Here is a 21,596-nt window from a genome sequence, read left to right on the forward strand (position 1 = left end):
TGTATGTTAAAGAGGCGACAAAATATTTTCTTTTTCTTGCTCTGTCAGCTAAATTACGGTCCGTAAAATAAAGGTAGGCGTCAAAACCAACTTTCCTTCGACGTTCCAAAAATAGAGAATGCTACGCATGCGTCAAAATAGTTAATTCCAAAATGGCAGCTGAGCCGTTGACCCTGGACGACCTAATAGGTAAAATTTATATAATTAGCTATAGCTACAGATAGCTAGCTAGTTCTACGTGTCTCGTTTTCGTAATTTTGTCTTGGAAATAGTTAATTTTTTTTATAAAGATTCGCTAAATTAAATTTATAAATAGTAAAACTATTGCAGTAACTTCCTGAAATATGCGCCCTTACCCCAGGCAGGCGTCCTGAAACTGGATTTCAATTTTCTCTACAATGTAGTTCTGTTCACAGAAAATATATTTACAATTTGTTTCCAATTAAAATGATGTCTCGCAATGATTTGACATGATTTAAATCCATTTCAAGAGGAGTCCGACCTTGTCCTTCAGACAACTTGCCCTGACAGCATACCTAGTTGCTAGTAAACTATGCACTATTGTACCCAGACTTTATTCTCATCTCCCTGTACACTCAAAAGTTATGCTAGCAAACTTTCAAGCTGTGCAATAATTTCTTTTTTTTCTTGAGTGAAAACAACTTTAAAAACTGAAACAGCAAGATTGACTAATTGGAAGGAAATTCTTAGCTGATTTTACACAAGCTGATTTTTTACAATTTTACATTCAAAAAGGTTTATACTATCTATAGGAAGTAGGTAAGTAATAATTTATGCTTCAACAGACAAACAGTATATAATGATAAAAAAAATTTAACCAAAATAATAATAATAAAAAAAGTTTCATTAATGATTCAATAAGAAATATCGCTCTTCAGTGATATTTGATAATGTCTATTGAAAGGAGATCACCACAAAGCAAAAAGCTGATATAAAAGTGGTGACCACCTAAAGGCCAGGACATGGCAAAATCACAAGGTACAAGGAGAGAACTGGGACAAATACAACACACAAGTAGGAGATTTAGTTAAGAGGGACTTGCTGAGAGAAGTAGGTCAATATCAAAACACAAAGCAAGATGAAAGAAAGGTACTTTTAGAACCCCTTGTTGATCAGCATGAGTGTATTGATCATGAGAAAAGTTAATGGAAAAAGTATTATTTATAGTGTCAGGTAATCTAAGTTATGCAGAAAAATAATATTTTTCATAGAGATTATGTCAGGAAATTTGAGAAGTCTGAGATTGGAGTAAAGTGAGCTGATTGGTGTGAAGAGAGTTCCAAAAGAAATAAGTCTAATAGCATGATTTTAAAGAATCTCAATATGATGTGTCAATAACTTTTTTGACCCCAAATTTGTAAACAGTATAAAATATGTGAATAGTAAAATCTGTAAATCAGCAGCAGTATAATTTTGGGCACAAGATGAAGGTTTTTGGCAAGGGTTCCATTAGTTTTTTTACACAAATAATGGTATTATTTTTTGAATTTTTGAATGATTCCAAGATAATTGACATGATCACTAGGATATATTTTAGTACCATTTATATTTAATCTAAAATTGAAATGAAAGCCGTGTCAAAGAGGCCGCAGGGGTGTGAGTTTAGACACCACTGCAAACTGGCCAAAAGTAAACAAATCGTCGCTTTAAAATTAAAAAGCCTTAAGTGCATTTTTTTGAAAAATAAACTAATGGTGGATTCATATTAGTACTATCATTCTTCAGGTTTAAAAAGCCTTAAGTTCCTAAATTTCTCATTTAAAATGAGTTTTATTTACATGTTTTTATATTTGTAAGTTTTGGAGGCCAATCAAGGTCTTAGATGTAAAAAGCTTTAAGTACAGGTAATATAGATCTAAAAAGACTTAAATGCAGTATTGATAAAAAACTGGACTTAAGTCTTTTTAACTTTAATTATTTTTCAAACTAAAAAGACTTAAGTCCCAATGTCATACTTAAGGCTTTTTATTCCTAAAAAAGCCTGTGAGGCCTATAACATAGGGCTGCAGTAATGGTAAGGAGTTTATAACCAAATTTGTTACTTATCATACTTATCCTCTTAAATAGGATTTTTCTAAGTCAAAAACTTTTTTTGTCACAACATAAGGTTACTGTTATACACTTGTTTGTACTTTTTGGATTGGGATTTCTTTGCATTCAAGCTGCTGGGAAATTTCTTTGCTATTGAATACTTGCATTATAGTTCCTTACCTATACTTAGCTTTCCTATTATGCTGCTTACAAGGATTAAACTGACCTTGCTCTTTTGGAAAGAATAAAGTTATGAAGATACATTTTCGCTTTTCGAATTTTAACCAAGAAGCTTTTGCATGGCATTTCGAATGTTTTGCATGACAAAATCAAATGTCCATATTTCGGAAATTGTGTAAAGATGTGTTTTAACCAAGTTCAGTAATCTGTAGTCTTATAGTTAGTTTTGTTAGTTTAGATTATAAGTTTATAAGACATGAATAGAATAAAAATAGCTTCAAGAGTATCGACAGAAGCATGGCGTTTTGACAGAAAACAGATTAAAGTAGAGGATCGGTGGTCATATTCTTACTTTGGGAAGGCTTGGTTGGATGCAAGGGTATTTGGGTCAATCACTGGGAAATCAGGAAGTAGGTGGCTTGTAAAGTGGGATGTTGACCAAGAAATTTCTTCATGGGAAACGGAAAACCTTTACAAGGAAAGCGATGACAGACCTATTCAAATTTTGACTAAAAAATCAGGTACACTTCTGCTTCATTTAATTTTTTCTAATTTTAAGGTTAGAAAACTTACAGCATTTAGTACCTTTTGTAATACCGTCTGATTCTTATGTTTTTATAGATAATCCAGAAAATCTTTACCCAGTGTTTAAAGATTTCAACCTAGGAAATGAGACCCTAAATTCAACTCTGAAACAAGCAGGCATTTTGGACTCCAAACCTGGTAACAAAATTAAAATACCTTATTTGACTGTTTTATTTATTTGCCTCGTAATCATACAAAGTATATATATCTAGGTAAAGATTTTTATTTTTAAGTTTTCTCTTTATTATTGCCTATTTTTAGAGTTTCCTTATTTTAACATCTTGCTTTATTTTTTTGTTTGAAGTACCGGAAGACCTTTTTGATGTCAGTAAATTAGTACTAGGTAATACAGCAGGGAATGTGGTTTTATTTTTGTCTGGGTCTGAATTATTAATCTTTACCTTTTATTTTTTAGCTTTAAAAGTGGCTTTTTAGGATTTTGTTTTCATGAAAAATCACAAACTTCCAAATAACATACAAAAAGAATTGATTAAAGCAATAAAATATTTTAAGCAGTGATATTCTTTCCCTTTTAGGTAGTGAAGAAAAATTTATTGGGCAGGAGGATGGTAAGTTCTGAAATTTTGGTATAGTTAATAAAAAGTCCCTGGCTAAGACTGTAGGTCAAAATTTTGAATCTACTTTAGTGTTGCAAACTACTACATTCGTTCATCCTGAACGTAGTTTAATTTATTTTTCAGAAAGATCAAAGAACATGGATGATGAGAGTGGTGTTTATGAGGATGCTCCAAAGAACATAGAGATTCCAGGTGTTGATCTATTTATTATTTAAAGGAAACAATTTAGCAGGAAAAGACTTGCTAAACTTGGACACAAAAAATAGACCATATTGAGTGAGTGTGAAAAACAGGAATTCAACTTATTCTTTTGCACCTAGATATAGAGAAAAAAAGATTGTCTGCTATAAAAGAAAATGAAGAATTTGCCACAAAGCTGGGTTTGCCTGTTAAGAAGAGAAAGTTTGAAAGACATGTTCTCCGCATTGATCCTCCATCAATTGCTGAAGATGAAGATAATGATACTGAAGATAGTGAACATAGTGAAGCAGAAATCCCGATCATTGAAAAGAGAGAGCTCATTGATGGTGAAGAGGTGTACCTTCATGTAGATGACTTGGAAGTGTTTAAAGCAAAGTTTGAACAAACAGACTCATCAAACTCAACTGTACACGGTAAAATCTTGTTTGGATATTATAAATGAGTTTTCTCCTTTCCCTGTTCTTTCCAAAATTAAGGAGGAAAAATAATTAACCTAATTTTTTTTTCTTATATTGCATGAGAACTGATTGTATTTTTATCATATTTATAATTTTAATTTCCTCTAGGTGAACCCATTAAAGAAAAGGAGGGACGCTTTTTTATCACAAAAGTTTTACGGAATGCAGTAAAGTGGAGTGGCTTTAATTGTGAGAAAATGGGTAAAGGTGCAGCAATCCTTTGGAATAAAGAAGATGTCAAACGAAGATCAGTTTTAGCAGAACAAAAGGTTGGAACTGAAGCTTCATATCCAACAGTTCTCACTTCTAGAAAACGAAAAAGAAATCCAGAAGAATGGAAAAATAATTTACGGAAGAAAGCTGTAAATACAGGACAAGAATTTTCATACCAAGTCAAAAATAATAAAGATGGTCAAATGATAACAAAAAAGATTAAAAAGAGGGAGATAAAACCACCATGTCAAGAAAAGTGCCGCCTCCAATGTTCAAAATCCTTCACCAATGAAGAACGTTTGAAAATCTTTCACGAATTTTATAACACAGGTGACAAATGTAAACAATCTCAGCAGCTAGCGACATTGGTTACACAAGCTCCTAAAAAGCGGTCCACAAAAGATGAGAATTACCAACCGAAAAGAAATAGGGAGTTCACAAGGCTGTACACTTTGATCAGAAATGGTGTACAAGTCAAAGTGTGCTCTACTATGTTCCTCAACACACTTGGAATTAATGAGAAAAGAGTTCGTACTGTTTTGAGCAATGTCACAGACACAGGAGCTCCATTGGTCGATGGCAGAGGCAGGCACAAAAATCATAAAACTTCGGAGGAGAGAGAGAAGCTAGTAATTGAACACATCAGCTGTTTCAAAGTTGTTGAGTCTCATTATGTGAGAAAAGATGCCAAATATGAGTATTTACCAAAAGAACTCAGCGTAGCTGAAATGTATAGGATGTACAGTGAGTGGTGCAGCAAAAAGGGGTACACCTTAGAAAACTATGCGTTTTATTATCGTGTCTTCAAGGAAAAATTTAATTTGAAGTTTCAACAGCCAAAAAAAGATAAATGCGACACATGTGAGGCATACAACAATCTTGACAAGACACAAATTGATAAAGAAGTTGAACAGTCTCAAAAGAACCATCTTCATGATAAAGATCGTGTTCGAGAGATTAAAGAAACCTGTAAAAAAATGGCCAGTGAAAATACTGATGTTCTTGCTGCAGCCTTTGATCTTCAAAAGGTCTTGCTATGTCCCTTCGGACAAACAAGTTCCTTTTACTATTCACGTAGATTAACCAACCACAATTTTACCATCACTGAGCTAGATAACATGGATACTTACTGTTATTTTTGGAATGAATCACAGTGTCGAAAGGGGTCAGTTGAAGTTGCAACTTGTTTGAAGAAGTTCATCCAAAAAAGATCCGAAGATGGAATTCGTGACTTTTTCTTATTTTGCGATAGATGTGGAGGACAAAACAACAATCGCATGATATTTATCATGCTATCTGATATAATGTACACGTGTGGGATCAATTCCATCACTTTAATCTATCTTGTGTCAGGTCATTCACATAGTGAGAATGACAATGCACATTCCATGATTGAACAAATGGTTAGGAATAAAACCATTTACACATCTGCTGAATGGGAAACTATTATCAAATGTGCTTTCAAAAAGAATCGATGTTTTCTGGAAGTTCTAAACCACAGAGATATTATTGATTACAAAAATGTATCTGCCTTTCCTGAATTCAATTCAGTGATGCTTGATAAGACAGAGGAGGAGATGACTGCCAAAGAGAAGGAGCAACAAAAGGCTTTAAATGAAACAATAGGTATGTCAAATAGGAAAGTAAACAAAGTCTACTGGTCAGAGATCGTTGAATTAAAATTTGAGTACAACAATCCTGAGCAAATCTTTTTTAAATACAGCTATGATGAGGGGTATCGCAAAGCTACATTTTCTGCTCCAAAAAGAGAAATAAGAAAGAAAGAATTGGTTCAGAGGAAAAAGCATATGGAAAAATATCCATTTCCTTGTGGTATTTCATCACAAAAAAAAGAAGATTTAAAGAAACTTTGTTCTAAAGGGTTGATTCCAGAACAACACCATTCCTTTTTTGATAACCTACCAGTTACAAAATGATTGTTACACTCTACCAGTGATTTCAATATTTCAATTTTATTTTTATTTTTTGTTCCATTTAAATTTTCCTAATTTATTTCTAGATTTAATATATTAACAATTTAGATAGACTGCAATACTAACAATATTCTCAAAATTATTTTACGAAACTTTTATTTTCATAAATGTTTGTCTCATTTATAAAGTAAATAACCTACAAAATAATGCAAAAACTTCTATTTTTAACTTTACATGCATACAAAGATTCTTGAACAACCTTGAACAATGTTTGATTAAACAAAAATTTCTAAGGGGTGGGACTTGGAGTCAGAGATTGTATCACAACGTGGCAGTGGAATGAGGGTATCAGTATCAAATGATTACCGCCCTTTCTCCATCTACAACATCGTGTTCTGAGAATATTTTATTTTTTATTTTTTGTTCCATTCAATCTAATTTATTTCTAGATTTAATAATATATTTACAAATGAAATTTATTTTTAAATAAACTTCTCTATTCTTGGCTCAATATCTTCTAAGATATCTGTTGCTATGTGCATTGTATAGTAGCCTAAAATAATGTAAAAAAAACTGCAATCAACTACTTCTATTTTTAACTAAACATGCATACAAAGGTTTTCACAAATCTTAAACAGTGTTTGATTAAACAAAAATTCTAAGGAAAGAAACGTGGGGTTTCACCACGTGGCAGTGAAATTAGGGTGGCAGTATCAAATGATACCTCCCTCCCCCTATCCATGACATCACGTGGTGAATATATTTAAATTTATTTGTATTTCTGTTCCAATTGAATATTTCTAATTTATTTAACGATATATTTAGTAAATAGATAGACTGTGTATACTAGTAATGTTCTGCAAAAGGTTCTACTAAACTTCTATTTGCATGACCTTTTCTCTTCTCTTAACTGAATATTGTTACAAGATTGTACTGTGTAACCAAAAAATTCAAAAACCAAACTGCAGTTAACTTCTTCTAACTTCAACTTACAAACTTTAAACCACGTTTTATAATTCCTTGACTTTTCATCCCTGAGGGTGGTGTTAGATTACTCTAGTCTTATTTATTTGAATTCTGATAATAAAATCAAAAAATATTACTTATAAAGTTAAAGTTTGCCCTGAGGTACATTTTCTATGATTCCGTCTGTAACATAAATTTTACGTGCCCTCATTAATACCAAGATCTTTAACAATTTTTTATAAAACTAGTTACTGACACCCAGGCCAAAGTCCAATAAAATGAACATTTCTTAAAGCAAATACTTTTTTTTTCCCAATGATTTTAACATTCATGTTTATTTTTCATTACCCCTTGATGTTATTTTTTAAAAAGTTAACGTTAAAAAGCCTTAAGTCACTTTTCTTTCAAAATTGGCTCCAAAACTGTCCAAATCCAAAAAAGTGTAAGACATATTTAAAGTATTCCAAATTACCTCTTTTATTACCAAAAATTTTCATTCTATGGCTAATAGGTCAAAAAATATTGTGAAGCCAATTTTTCTTCTTCTTCTTCTCAAAATAAGAGAAATGCAAAAAGGTTAACGTTAAAAAGCCTTAAGTCACTTTTCTTTCAAAATTGGCACAGAAAATGTCGATATCAAAAAAAGTGTAAGACATATTTAAAGTATCCTAAATTACCTCTTTTATTACCAAGAATTTTCATTTTTTGGCTAATAGCTCAAGAAATAACTCCAAGTCAATTTTTGTTTTTGCTTTTCCTCAAAATAAGAAAAATGCACTTAAGGCCTTTTTGTTTCAAAGCGACGAAATAAGGGCAACCTTTATGTTATCTAAGCCTATGTAAAATATTAATCTACACTTTTTTTATAAACAATTTTTGCTAAACCAATTTGGCAAGAAAGCTCAACATTATTAGTTAAACATCTTTTCTTCATTGTAGGCTCAGCAACAGATATCAACAACTATGCTAGCAATGATGCTCAATCGCATGCAGTGGCTAATCAAGTTAACAGAGAGATAGGAGGGTATGATTTTTATTGTGATTATAACTAAAGAGAGTAATAGGAAGTTAAACACAAATCTGACCTCTTATCTCTCCAAATGTAACTTAGTTACCAGCTAGAGATGTTATATCACTCCTGCCTTTCATACTTTATGACACTGGTGCTATAGTGGGTTATTTCTTGTGTTATGCAATGCAATTTTGTGGCATAAGACAGACTGACATCATGCCTCCTATGCAGTAAAATTCATGCAACAATATTTAAGATCTATGTAAAGAAAGAAAACTATATGATTATTTTAATATGCTGGTTGAAGCATGTGGCGTATATTTTATAGAATATACATTGATATATTTAGTATGGTGTAATGTTTTGTTGCATAACAAAAGCGAAACAAACTAAGTAAATTTATTCATCAACAGCAGACAAAAACTTATATAGTTACTATAATATTATTTACCATATTTTAACATATTTGCTATAAAAGTAGTTGGATATAAGGTGCATGGTAGAATGTTATTAAAAGAAGACCACTTCAGAAGCAGAAGCTTAAAACAAGGTAAAATATAGTACATGGTGCAAGTACATTAACAAATAATCATATACAAGCAAACCAATGGTACTTAACACAAACTAAAGTGCAAAATATAGAACAAAAGAAAGATAAATATGCCTGACACAGTGGTGCAATTTTGCTCCTGCATACAATGTCAAAAAATCACATTGCTTGCACATGAAAAAATCTTACTGTGGTCCAAGCACTTTACTCTATGATCTGTAAAATATTTATTGTTATTTTTTCTAATTGTAATTTGTTTCTAAATAATAAAAAAATTGTTTTTTTTTTGGATAGACCCAATACTGCAGTGAAGTTACTGATCCAGCGACTGCAACTACGTCAAGAAGTTGTCACACTACAAGCTTTGAATGTTAGTGTTTTCTTTTCGATTCAAGGTTATATATATTTTTTAATAAGGAAAAAATACTAAATAAAAATTGTATTTCCGTCTCAATTTTTCATTCTGTCTGAAACAGCAAAATAGTTAAATAACAAATTTCACCACAATTGAATAAAAGAGTGAAAATCATCATCATCTTTCGCGGCTTAACAACCATTTTCCAAGCTAGCATTAGGTTGAACTTCCAATCTGATCTAGACTGTGCTAGGTATAACTCTAAACTCCCTAACATTAAGTCTGTCCTTGTTACCTCCTGCGAAGTCTCTCTTGGTCAACTCTGGGCTTTGCCCCTGAAACTCTAAGTCTACATTTTCTTACCCAATTATCCTCGTTCATTCTTAAAATGAATAAAATGAGTTACAAAATGATGTAACCTTTGTAACAGTGCTTACAATGATGAGTGGTAACTGAATTCAGTAAGGTTACAAGAAGGGAAGACCAGCGCAATGAGGTATTCAAGATAGCAAAGCAAATGAAGAAGACTAATCAAGATATTGTAGGTGAGAAGTGTATACGTAATGATGAAGGTGTTTTGGCTAGCACAGAGGAGGAGAAAAGGGTAGCTTGGAAGAATCATTATCAGAGGTTGCTTAACACTGAGTTTGATTGGGACGAGGATAATTTGTCTGATGATGATGTCGTAGAAGGGCCAGCCATGCAGATCAAGACAGAATGGGTAGTGGAGGCTATTAGGAAATTGAAGATTGGCAAAGCTGCAGGAGTATCAGGTATTGTTGCAGAGATGGTAAAAGCATCTGGATATATTGGAGTTGAGCTTATTACAAGTCTTGCTAACCAGATTATAAAGGATGGTGCTATTCCGAGTGAGTGGCAGTCGAGTGTAATAGTGAATTGTTTCAAGGGCAAGGGTGATGCATTAGAAAGGGGTAACTATAGAGGTTTGAAGTTGGTTGATCAAGTAATGAAAGTTATTGAAAGAGTGATTGATAAGTTACTTAGAGAAAGAATTGATATAGATAAGATGCAATTTGGTTTTGTTCCAGGGCGTGGCACTACAGATGCAATATTTTTACTCAGACAGCTTCAGGAAAAGTATTTAGGAAAGAGAAAGAATCTCTATTTTGCCTTTGTAGATTTAGAGAAAGCTTTTGATAGAGTGCCACGTAAAGTTATTTGGTGGGCTATGAGAAAATTAGGTGTGGATGAGTGGCTAGTTACGATGGTTCAGTCTATGTACAGCAATGCTAAAAGTCGTGTCAGGATTAACGATTCACTTAGTGATGAATTTAGTGTAAATGTTGGTGTACATCAGGGTTCTGTACTTAGTCCTTTGTTGTTTATTCTAGTCTTAGAAGCCATGTCGATGGAGTTCAGAACAGGTTGCCCATGGGAGTTATTGTATGCAGATGATTTGGTTCTCATAGCAGAGTCGATGGAAGAATTAGTTGAAAAGTTTGAGAAGTGGAAGAAAGGACTAGAAGAGAAAGGGCTGAAGGTAAACACAGCAAAGTCTAAAGTCATGATAAGTAGCATTGCAGCCAAGTGTGACCTTGTAGTTGGAAAGTGGCCTTGTGGAGTTTGCAGGAAAGGGGTTGGTAGTAACTCAATTTTTTGTCAGACTTGCAAGTATTGGGTACATAAGAAGTGCCGTAGTATTAATGGAAGGTTAAGAGCTGGCATACAGTTTGTATGCAAGCGTTGCAAAGGTGAGATTATATAGAATGAAGTATTTCCAGCTTTAATGATGTACAACAGTGGCTCGTTAGAGATAGTTAAGAACTTCTGTTACTTAGGTGATATGTTGGGCAGTGAAGGGGGTGTTGGAAGAAGTGTTACTTACAGGATAGGTTCTGCTTGGAAAAAGTTTAGAGCGTTACTTCCTTTATTGACTAGCAGAGTCCTGTCAATTGCGGTAAAAGGTAGGTTGTATGAGGCATGTGTAAGAAGTGTTATGTTGTACGGTAGTGAGACATGGGCAGTGAAGCAGGAAGATCTTGACCGTTTAGAAAGGAATGATATGAGAATGGTTAGGTGGATGTGTAATGCCAGTCTGAGAGACAGAAAGAGTTCAGATGAGCTAAGAAGCAGGCTAAGTCTCTGTAGAATTAAAGATGTTATCCAGATAAGAAGATTGAATTGGCTGGGGCACTTGGAAAGAATGGAGGAGGATAATTGGGTAAGAAAGTGTAGAGACTTGATAGTTCCTGGGGCAAAGCCTAGAGGCAGACCGAGAAAGACTTGGCAGGAGGTTATAAGGACAGACTTGATAGAGAGGAAGTTGAGTTTAGATCTAACACAGTCTAGATCAGATTGGAAGAGGGTCATTAATATACCCCGTCCAACCCATGCTAGCATGGAAAACGGACGTTAAGCCGAGAATGATGATGATGATGATACAACAATGAAGGGTAAAATTGATCAGCAAAAAAATGGGATTTTTAACGAAATTGCACCAATTTACTTAAAACAAATCCCTTCCACTTTACTTGTAAGAGACTCCTTAAATTATAGTTGTTGTTGATACAACAATCAGATATTAATTTTTTAAGCTGTAGGATTAGCTGTAGGAATGATCAGTATGTTTTTGCTATTTTCTCCTAAACATATACTTTTGTCGAATAGCAGATTTATTTTTATAGTTACCTTTATGTAGTTTTCACATGACCATATTTCTAGGTTGTGGAATGTTGTGTAAAGAATTGTGGAGTGAAGTTTCACAATGAGATTGGAAAGTATAAATTTATCAACGAACTCATTAAACTACTTTCACCAAAGGTAAGATAATAACTGTTTGTGAGGTTTCTTAATTTATAGCTTTTGTTGCATGTATTTCCCAACATAAATTGGTTGGATATTTCTACCTTACTAAAGATTAAAAAATGGCTAAGTTTTTGTCACAGAAAACTTTGATAAGAATTTTTTCAACTTTTCTGGTACTTTTGTAAGAATTTTTTTCTAAGAACTTTTTTCTAAGAGTTTATTTCTTAGTTCTCTTTTCTAAGTATTTTTTACTGAGTTCAAAAGATGATTTTGGTTACAGCCATATTAATAACATGGATTCTTTAATTAAACAGTATATCACTGATAGTTTTATAATCTGAAAATCACAATAAACAATGACACAAATATTCAAGGAAGATTAGAGCGTTTAGGAATAAAAAAAACAAGCACTGGTAGATGTTCTTATCTGATACAAGATGTTGGAGTTGCTGTCCAGCAGAAATTAACGTGCAGGTCTGATATAGGTTACTTGCAAGTGCATTGGTCTCTAGTGTCTGAAGGTCTTGTATGTCAACAATCAGACGTTGTCGCCATATAACATGACAGTAGCAAGAAGATATTGTAGGAGATTGCATAGAATAAAGTATATATTCCAAGGGCCAAACTTTGGTACATCAATGGCCATGCTAAACTGAAACCATTTGGCTTCAGCATACATGGATGTCTTGATGGATTCTCAAGAAAGGTGGTGTAACTAGAAGTTGGACCTATACAAAAAGAATACCAGAAATTATGCCAAAGTATTGCTTTGACACAGTTAAAAATCTGAGGTATTTCAATGCAGATTAAAGCTGATGATGGTAGAAAGCATGCTCTTATTGAACTGATACACATACTTCTTAGAAACCTTGATGCTGATAAGGAAGAGGCAATGGGATCAGTTAGTATCCTAACATCACCACAAAACCAATGGATAGAAGCTTATTAAGCGGAAATTCCTTAGAGAAATTTCTGAGATAGTTTTGTTTTCAAATGGCCACCCTGTTTAAGTTGATTGTATTAGATTGGTTTCATGAAATTATTTTGTACTGATCTCGTTCGCCTCATTCAAGTGGCTTTGTTTCAACCAGCTCTCACTGAAATTCACACATTATTTTAAAAAGAACTGTGGGGAAGGCAGGCCAGTATGTTTTACTTGTCTAACCCATTTAAAGCAGAAAACATGCAGAATTAGATGCAGGTGAAATAAATGAATTTTCTTTGGATGTGACTGTTGTTAGGTTATTCTGAAGAATTTAAAGATTTTGCTACCACAGTGATGCATGATGAAGGCAAAAGCTTACCTCAAAATCCAACAGAAGCCTTAGATTTGTATTTATTTTTAATTCAGAAAAAAAATGAAATATTCTTAGATTTCATAAAAAATATAATGACATATTAAATCAGTTAATAAGTATATTATTTAAAGTCACAATCAATAATATTATACAAAAGCAACAATCTATCAAATATAATAATAAGTGTGATTAATCGCACGCCTGAGTTTTTAAAATCAACCTATAAAATCCATTTTGTAGCGTGCGATGGCAGGCCTCGAAATAATTTTTGGAGACTTGTCAAACAAAATTTCCGCCACATTTCGTCGGACAAAACGTCCGATAGATTTTCTTCTTGGTCGAAAACGTTTTGTCTTAGAATTATTGAATAGTCCTGGTCCTTTTAATCCACGAGCAAGCCTATTCATAGCCAACCTGTCCATCCTAGCTAATTCACCGACTCCTGACTTAGTTAAATAAACTACGTAGACTTAAATCTCTTTGGCCTGGCCCCTTCGTCGTTGGTAACCGGGTCTTACACAACAAAATCCAGCCATGCGGTCCTTAACCAATGCGGAGGTGAACGCCGACAGAGCACGGATGAATCAAGTCTGCAAAACTGCACTTACATGCGGAACAGACATTTTATGGATTTACTTGTAGATAATTTCTTCATTTGACAAAGCAATTGAAAGCTATAGAAGGTCCGAATTTAATGGATTTTCTTTATGCCTCAAGTGTTATTTAAACAATTTTAAAAACAAAACCCACGTGCGGTTGACCCTTTGTGTTCATCGTAGAAATCATAAAATTTTCAAACAGTGTGAGTTAAAAATCTTGCTTTATCAAAAAAAAAAAAAAAGCTAAATAGCATTAAATAAAAATTTTGTTACAAAATAGGAACTTACAGGTACAGTAGACATAAATGAAAGGAGGATAAATTTGTGGTACAACTATGATAACATCTGTTCAAAGTTAAAACAAACAAAAATAGGGATAAAATGTTGCATCCTGGACCTAAATTATTCGATGTGATGGTTGTTCTTTTCTGACTTAAATATACGCAGAAACTGATTTGAAGACAGAACTGACTTTCAGTTAAACTACTTTTGTTTCAAACACATGCATGCAAAATTCTTAGCGTATGAAATATGAAAGAAACAAAGTAAGCAAATAACTTGACGGAAAACAGTTTCTTGGTAAGAAATTGTTTCAAAACAAAATGTTGTGCAATTTATTTATTGTCATTTTAAACCCCATTCTCCAAATACAAATTCCACTTTTCACAGCTTATAGCAAAAATAAATTTTGTGGAATTTCAAAATGACAAACATTAATTTTTTTTAACTTAAGTAGCCCTAGAACAGGTCAAAAGTTTTATCCTAATAAGGTTGCCCCATGCTCCTTACCTGCCAGACTTTTTAGTTTAAATAATTTAGTTTAAGTTCAACTACGCTGTAAATTATGTGATAAGTATTTATTTAAACTAAATAGCTTAGCATATTAGGAGCACGTAAAAGTTTGTTAGTGAATTATCGCAAATAGAAAATGATGTAAAGCTTGAAATTAAATAGAGGAAAAACACACATTTCCCATCCCAAAGTTCTTCAAAATTGAGCTGGCCGATACATAGAAGGCGTGGAAAATTTTGGGAGGGGTGGACAAGTTTGGTCACCACTAAAATTGATTGGTTGAAAGGAAACAAAAAAAGAACAACCTGGTAAATAATGTAAACAAGTCTGTGCAAAATATTAATCTGCACTCTTATTTAAAAAAAGCAGTCCAAAATTTATCCCTTCAAATTGTCAAGGTTATAAATAATAAATAAATGAAATAATTTTTGGAGGTCTTTAGAAAAATGTTTTTTGAAAAAAGAAGTTACCTTTTATTTTGTTATTTGTAGCAAAAAAATTTCTTTTTCCTCCAATTTTTAAACCTAGAGTAAATTTTGACGATTATAAAGAATTTGGTGACTATGCATCAGAAAGTAGAGATAATTCGTTAAAGAATAATAGATATAGTAGTAAATAAATAAACTTACATTTTCAATATATTGCTATAAAACCATCTCGAAACTCAACATCAAAAAATAATAATGCTAGAATTTGCTCAACATTTAACTTTTTTTTAGTATGATGGAGATATTACACCACAAAGTATTAAGGATAGAGTGACTGAGTTACTATTCGCATGGTATGTCGGTCTACCACAAGAAAAGAAAATCGCAGAAGCTTATAAAATGTTAAAACAGCAAGGAATCATCAAAAGAGATCCTGTTGATCCATATAAAGAGGTAATACTGATAATGTTTTAAACTGTCCAAACTATTTTCATTAGTTTGAGATTATTTCAATGATAATTGGTCAAGTTGTTCTACCAAAAGGCTTGTTTCCATTGAAGTCAAGTTTATTGTATACTCATACATTTATACTGTATGCACACAGTATACAAAAAAAATTGTTCGGTAGCAGAAAACACGTCCAAATGGAAACGAGCCTTGGTTAATCTATGTCATGTTAATTTTGTTTAGGTTTCAAGATAGTTACTATATAACTGCATATATATTTTCAGCAGCTTATTATTTTAAATGTTTCCATAAGCATTTCCATTCTTAACTATTGCTTCCAAGAACTTAACGAAGGGATTAGATACTTTTGAATGTATCAAAGGAGTAGAAAAGTGAAGAAGTTCTAGTTTAAATTAAAGTTTGTCATCTAAAAAAATGTGAAAAAATATTCCAATAATAATAAGTTCTTGTCAAACTGCATCCTTGCATTAACTTTTTAGGCAGGGCAATTTTCTAAGCCGTTTTGCTGATCCTTATCTTAAAGTTCAATTAAAATAAATAGAATTGAATTTTAAGTTATTCTATATTAGTATTGTTCTATTTATTTCTGTTTTTTGAATAAAGTTTAAACACATTCTTTTGTTTTTCTCAGGGTGCACCACATCCATCGCGTGAACCTCAAAATACTGTTTTTGAAGATGAAGGTAAATCCGAGGTATGTTCTCAATTCTCTTCATATAGCGACCGTTTTTTTTGAGCGTCACTTTACGGACAAACCTGGGTTGTATTTGCGTAGTGTGCTAAGAGTAGTGGCCTCCCTTTCATTTGTCCTTTACTTGCTACCCACATCCATAGTTTAAAGTGCAACTCGTTTTGCACAAAGTAACACCAAACTGGTGTTGACAGCTTAGAAAACGTATTTAGGAAACTCATCAACCTAACGAAACTGACAAGAACGTTTTTTGTTTGGTTTCTTGGGCGGATCAATTATTCAGGGTTTTTTTTTGATTTCTGCATCACTCAATAAAGCAATAAATTTTATATATAATTTTTATTCGTAGCTACTGAAGACTCTACTTACAAGTACGAATCCCGAAGATCTTCATTCTGCAAATAAATTAATAAAAACGATGGTCAAGGAGGTGAGCAAATCATGGCGCTCGTCTGTTTTTATTTACATTTTCTGCTGGTTAAATCGATGGATGGTCACAAAATGGCATAGTTTATGATAGAAGATAGATGTTTTCTTTTCTTTTGTTTTATTAGGAAGAACAACGGCTAGAGAGAGTCTCAAAGCGTATTCAAGATTTGGAAACAGTATCTAATAATGTGAGACTTCTCGATGATATGCTAGCTAAACACTGCAGTGATGTAACACAATCGTCTCTTGAGATAATGCATGTGAGTATGAAACAGATGAAGACAGATTTTTTTCATCAGATTAATCCAAGGAGTTGTTTCATATAACAAATAATGTTGGGTTTTCTATATTGTGATCTGAAAAGTTAGACGCATGAAACCTTTCAAAAAAGTCTGTTTATTTAAAAAATCCACAGAGTTTACATCAGATTCTCGCTGGAATCACTGTTAGTTTTACTTTGTTGCTTTGACAGCAAAAGTTTGAAAGCTAGTCTCTTATTGATTTATCTACGTTATACATTGTGGTCTGTGTTTAGGACTTGTATGAAAGTTGTTTAAAAATGCGCCCAGAATTATTTCGGCTTGCTAGCAGAAGTGCTGAAGATAAAGATGATTCTATGGGTAGGTTTGTGTATGTAGTTGATAAAAATGTGTTCATAAGCTTGAATGACAGCTTGTATACGTTAATAAGAAGTAATTGCTTGAATGACAGCTTGTATACGTTAATAAGAAGTAATTTATTGCTAGAAGATTTTTTGGGATTTTTTACATTTTGCAGATGATAAAAAACATGCATTTGGAAAACAAAAGAATTTTTTTTCATGATAGTATTCTTTTTTTGCGAAACTAATTTTCAAAATTTTTCGCCAAATAAAATTGTGACAAAAAATATGCAAAAGCTAACATAACCATTGAAAAATTGGAATACTAACGTTTCTAATTTCCTTTTCTTTTTCCAATTTATGCAGCTGAGATTTTATGTGCCAGCGATGAGTTGACCAGAGTCATCGATTTATACAAAGAAAAAGTATTGCTACAAAAATTCGATGTTAGTGATCAAAAACCATACCATATTACTCCGACAGGTGAGTGCTCTGGACATATGCCTGTTGTATGAAGCAAAAAAAGCAGTTCTTGAATCTTAATGACTCTTACTTAAGCTACACAAGTCTCTAAAATCCTGGTTTAACTGTCATAAGAAGGGTTTTGAGCCAACAACCTTCCGGACGTGAATGAAACACTTAACAAGCATCCTTGTTGCTCATATACTGCTGCATAAAAATAATACGTTGTTTCTAGCCTATCTAGACTGCTTTCTTATTTTTTATCTAGATAACCAAAATGCGAACACAAGCTCTTTGCTTGATCTTGGTTTTGATGCACCGCAACCTACGCCCCCTTCAACTCAAGCAAACAACACATCCAGTGAGACTAGCCTCTTAGATGAACAATTTAAATTGCTAGGTATGGAAGTCAGTAAAATTTTTAAAAATTACGACTATTTTTTTAAGAATAGCAGCTTGATTATTTTTTAACCCCATGTATTAGCACCAAAACAAAAAGAAAAACTTAAATTTTAACTTGATTTATCCACATTTTCGTAACATTTGGAAATCGGCTAAAGATATTACTCCGACCCTACAGTCTAAAATACTTAACGTTATAAATTTTTTTTTACTCCAGGTTTAGATGTAGCTGACCAACCTGCGTCCCAACCTTCGCAACAAAATAATATGTTTACTCAACTTTCCCAACCACAACAACCACAACAACAACTTAGCTCTGGAAATTTTCAAATGCAGCCACCTATGTCGTCAGTGGGCTATCCTAATCAACCGCCGTTTCACCCAATTGCAACCACCGCTTTACCAACGAACACCCAACCGTTAATAAGTGCGGCGCGTCCGCCTGTGGCTGACGCAAGTGCCACTCCGCCTATGTCTGCACCGAATAAAAACAGCGCCACTGTTCCACAAAGACGGGATTTATTAGACTTTGATGTTTTCAGTGAATTTAGATCACCAGAGTTGACCAAGACGAAAAACGGTTCTGATAAGACGGACGCACCAAGTCAATCAGCAGTCGATAATTTGTTGGACATCAGTATTGAAGGTACCTCAATATTTTACACTTTGTGTTTTTAAGGTATTAAAACTAGATCACTTTACGCATCAATGAAGTATGACGAAAATCAAATACATTTTTTTACATATATTTTATTTGCTAGAATCGCCTTTATAGTTCATTTGTTGTATACCGTTGTTTGAAAATTACATCAAGAGACTTACGGGGTATTTTCTCTTATTTAAATTATTTCACTTTAGATGAAAACAAAAATAACAACCAATCACAACCTAGTCAACAAACCCCTGTGTTAACGCAAACTCCTGCACTGGTATCCAATGCTCCCCCAGAAGCAGTCAATCATCTGGTACAAAATGCGCAGGAAAATTATTTGGTTCCTCTAGATGCTCTCAAACCAAGTAAGTGACTAAGATTTTGCGTGTTTTTGCACTAAAAATTGAATGTATGGACATCTCTATTAGAAAAGTAAGCGAGGATACGACGTAATGCTTACAGGCTAATTGATCAGTATTACGTACATGTTGAAAATTTTTTGTCAATGTTTTTTTGTCAATGTCAAAATTTTTTGTCTTGTCAATGATGATAAATGACTCTTCTAATATTTAGCTGATCATCCTCCAATTCCCATACACGACAAAGATAACATTAAATCTTTTTTAAACATTGTTCAAGTAAGTGTTTCTTCTGTAAGTTATAATAATATTGTAAGTTAATGTTCTGTAAGTTATAAAAATGTCCTGAACAACGAATCGACTTCGGATGTGATTTTTTATTTTCAGGATACTCGTCCTGGAGCAAACACTAATGTTATTGCCACCATTCTTTCCACACTTTCTACTCATACTGTCGCCGTCAAAGATTTCGCTATTCAAGTTGCTGTACCAAAGGTAAGTAACTGTCTTTACGTTTGTACTTTACTTTATCTTCGTTGGCGGTTTACCATTGTCAGCTGTCCTTCGTTTCTAAAAATCAAGGCAAGGTGTCTACATAATCGGCGCAGCTCACCTTCTTTAACAGACTAAGTTGGGGCGTTAGTGCCAGGCGTTGGTTGCAATGAAATTCAGGCGTTTTTTGCATTAAAGCACCTGGTTAGAAAAATATTTTATTCTTTTATTATTAATTTATTTTTGAATCGGCATCCTTATTGAACTACAGGTAATGAGAGTGAAGCTTCAACCAGCTACATCAAACGAACTTGCTCCATTCAATCCGATGCTACCTCCTCAAGGCATCACGCAGATCATGCTCATCGCTAACCCGGTTAAGGTTTGTATCTTTCTTAAATATACATTTTGCAATATTTTCATGGAAACAATGTCATTGTCTTATGGTATAATCCAGTTAAGATCTGGGCCTTTCTTAAATATACATTTTGCAATATTTTCATGGAAACAAGGTCAATGTCTTATAGTATAATCCAGTTAAAACCTGTGTCTTTCTTAAATATACATTTTGCAATATTTTCATGGAAACAATGTCATTGTCTTATAGTATAATCCAGTTAAGATCTGTGTCTTTCTTAAATATACATTTGGCAATATTTTCATGGAAACAAAGTCGATGTGTTATCGCTAATCCAGTTAAGGTCCGTGTCTTTCGTAAATATATATATCCTGCAATATTTTCATGGAAACAATGTCAATGTCTTATGGTACGACCCAACTTCTTTTCGCTTCAACTGACTCCATTTATGTTTTTTGACTAATACTCTGGTGATTTAGATTTAACTAAAAGCCAAATTGTAGGGATTTTGAAAAAAACTTTATGTTGATACTTCCTTCGAAGGCGTCACCGAAGGATAACATGACGATGTAACTGACTACGTTTTCTTTTGGCATAAAAAGTACATGTCGGTGTGACATATATTTTTATTTGTAAGAAAGAGAAACATAATCGCTTTTCTTTTTATTCAGGAAAATGTCCGACTACGCTTCAAGATTTCTTACGTCATCAACGGTGTTTCTCATGTTGAAAGTTCCAGTATTGACCAACTGCCGATCAGGTGATGCTGTTAAAATTGAAAACTTTAATATCGCCTTTTAATATTTCATCAGTTTCATTCTTCTAAATGTTTTGTAGTACTTTGAGGGAAGTAATAATTTTCGTGAGCTTGACAAATCCTGATATTTCGCGAGAATTAAATTTCGCAAAAAAAAAGGAATTTGATGACATTTTTATCCTTACTTTTAGTTTTTTAATGGCTTTTTATGTAGGAGATTTAAAAAAAAAGTTGAAATTCACATATCTATTATATAAGAGCTACTTAAATCAGAAAGAAAAAATTAGTGGAAATCGTTCTTCAAAAAAGTAAAATTTGTACATTTCGCGAATATTGAATTTTTCAATAATTTTCGCGAAATTGACAAAACTATCGCAATCTAGGATATCCAATTCCCGCAAAAATTAATTCCCTTTAGGTACTATTTGTTATTCAAGTGGTGCTTTACTTTAAACTTTAAACCTAATGTTAAAGACGTTAGTCCTACATTGCGCAGGAAGTTGTTGAAAGCTACATCCTTGCACTAAATAAGAAAAATTTTCGTTTAATGTGTTTCTTTCGGCAAGAGGGGTTTCTAACGGTAACTTTTCCACTTACCAGGCTTCCTGTCCTGCAGTGGCATATCTGATTCTTCGTTTCTTTTATGTTTGTACCTTTTTTTTTGTGCTGTATTTTTATCTATTAGAATATACTATATGAATTAGTTTTTTCGCAGAATTTAGTGTAATCTTGATCCTGTTTGTTTTTTGTTCTATTTATTTATATACCTGTCTTTAATTCTTATTGTTTTATCACGTAAAAGGTGAATTCGTTTGAGTCACAAGAAGAGTCGAAAAAAAAAATCTTTCTCGTTGGTACTTACCTGAAGCATGTTGTAGTTTTTTAGATTTAATGAATTGTAATTTTCCAATTAAATAGAAAAGTTAAAAATTAATTATGTTTTTTTTCTTTATCATGA

General features: G+C 33.0%; 2 protein-coding genes across 2 annotated transcripts; both read left to right on the forward strand.

Moving 5' to 3' along the window:
* The first annotated feature begins 64 nt into the window (after positions 1–64).
* On the forward strand, positions 65–21,573 carry LOC130648864 (ADP-ribosylation factor-binding protein GGA1-like). Its single transcript, XM_057454972.1, has 17 exons — positions 65–189; positions 8,107–8,191; positions 9,024–9,099; positions 11,767–11,865; positions 15,259–15,420; positions 16,067–16,129; positions 16,476–16,556; positions 16,681–16,815; positions 17,091–17,175; positions 17,523–17,639; positions 17,887–18,018; positions 18,238–18,666; positions 18,879–19,037; positions 19,246–19,310; positions 19,419–19,526; positions 19,795–19,905; positions 20,553–21,573. The coding sequence occupies exons 1-17, from the start codon at positions 153–155 to the stop codon at positions 20,643–20,645; spliced, it is 2,037 nt and encodes a 678-aa protein (XP_057310955.1). The 5' UTR covers positions 65–152; the 3' UTR covers positions 20,646–21,573.
* LOC130648861 (uncharacterized) lies at positions 196–8,092 on the forward strand. The gene is made up of 6 exons (XM_057454970.1): positions 196–2,753; positions 2,854–2,955; positions 3,354–3,386; positions 3,519–3,587; positions 3,716–4,009; positions 4,163–8,092. The coding sequence occupies exons 1-6, from the start codon at positions 2,489–2,491 to the stop codon at positions 6,202–6,204; spliced, it is 2,805 nt and encodes a 934-aa protein (XP_057310953.1). The 5' UTR covers positions 196–2,488; the 3' UTR covers positions 6,205–8,092.
* Positions 21,574–21,596: the final 23 nt, after the last annotated feature.

This window comes from Hydractinia symbiolongicarpus, chromosome 7, assembly GCF_029227915.1.
Source record: "Hydractinia symbiolongicarpus strain clone_291-10 chromosome 7, HSymV2.1, whole genome shotgun sequence".
Lineage (NCBI taxonomy): Eukaryota > Metazoa > Cnidaria > Hydrozoa > Anthoathecata > Hydractiniidae > Hydractinia > Hydractinia symbiolongicarpus.

Excerpts from the sequence above, each read along its gene's own strand:
- LOC130648861 (XM_057454970.1), top strand. The coding sequence starts at position 2,489 with ATGAATAGAATAAAAATAGCTTCAAGAGTATCGACAGAAGCATGGCGT. Across the intron at positions 2,754-2,853 it reads AATTTTGACTAAAAAATCAG|ATAATCCAGAAAATCTTTAC; the intron begins GTACACTTCTGC and ends ATGTTTTTATAG. Across the intron at positions 3,387-3,518 it reads ATTTATTGGGCAGGAGGATG|AAAGATCAAAGAACATGGAT; the intron begins GTAAGTTCTGAA and ends TTTATTTTTCAG.
- LOC130648864 (XM_057454972.1), top strand. The coding sequence starts at position 153 with ATGGCAGCTGAGCCGTTGACCCTGGACGACCTAATAG. Across the intron at positions 16,130-16,475 it reads AAGATGAAGGTAAATCCGAG|CTACTGAAGACTCTACTTAC; the intron begins GTATGTTCTCAA and ends TTTTATTCGTAG. Across the intron at positions 19,527-19,794 it reads TTCAAGTTGCTGTACCAAAG|GTAATGAGAGTGAAGCTTCA; the intron begins GTAAGTAACTGT and ends ATTGAACTACAG.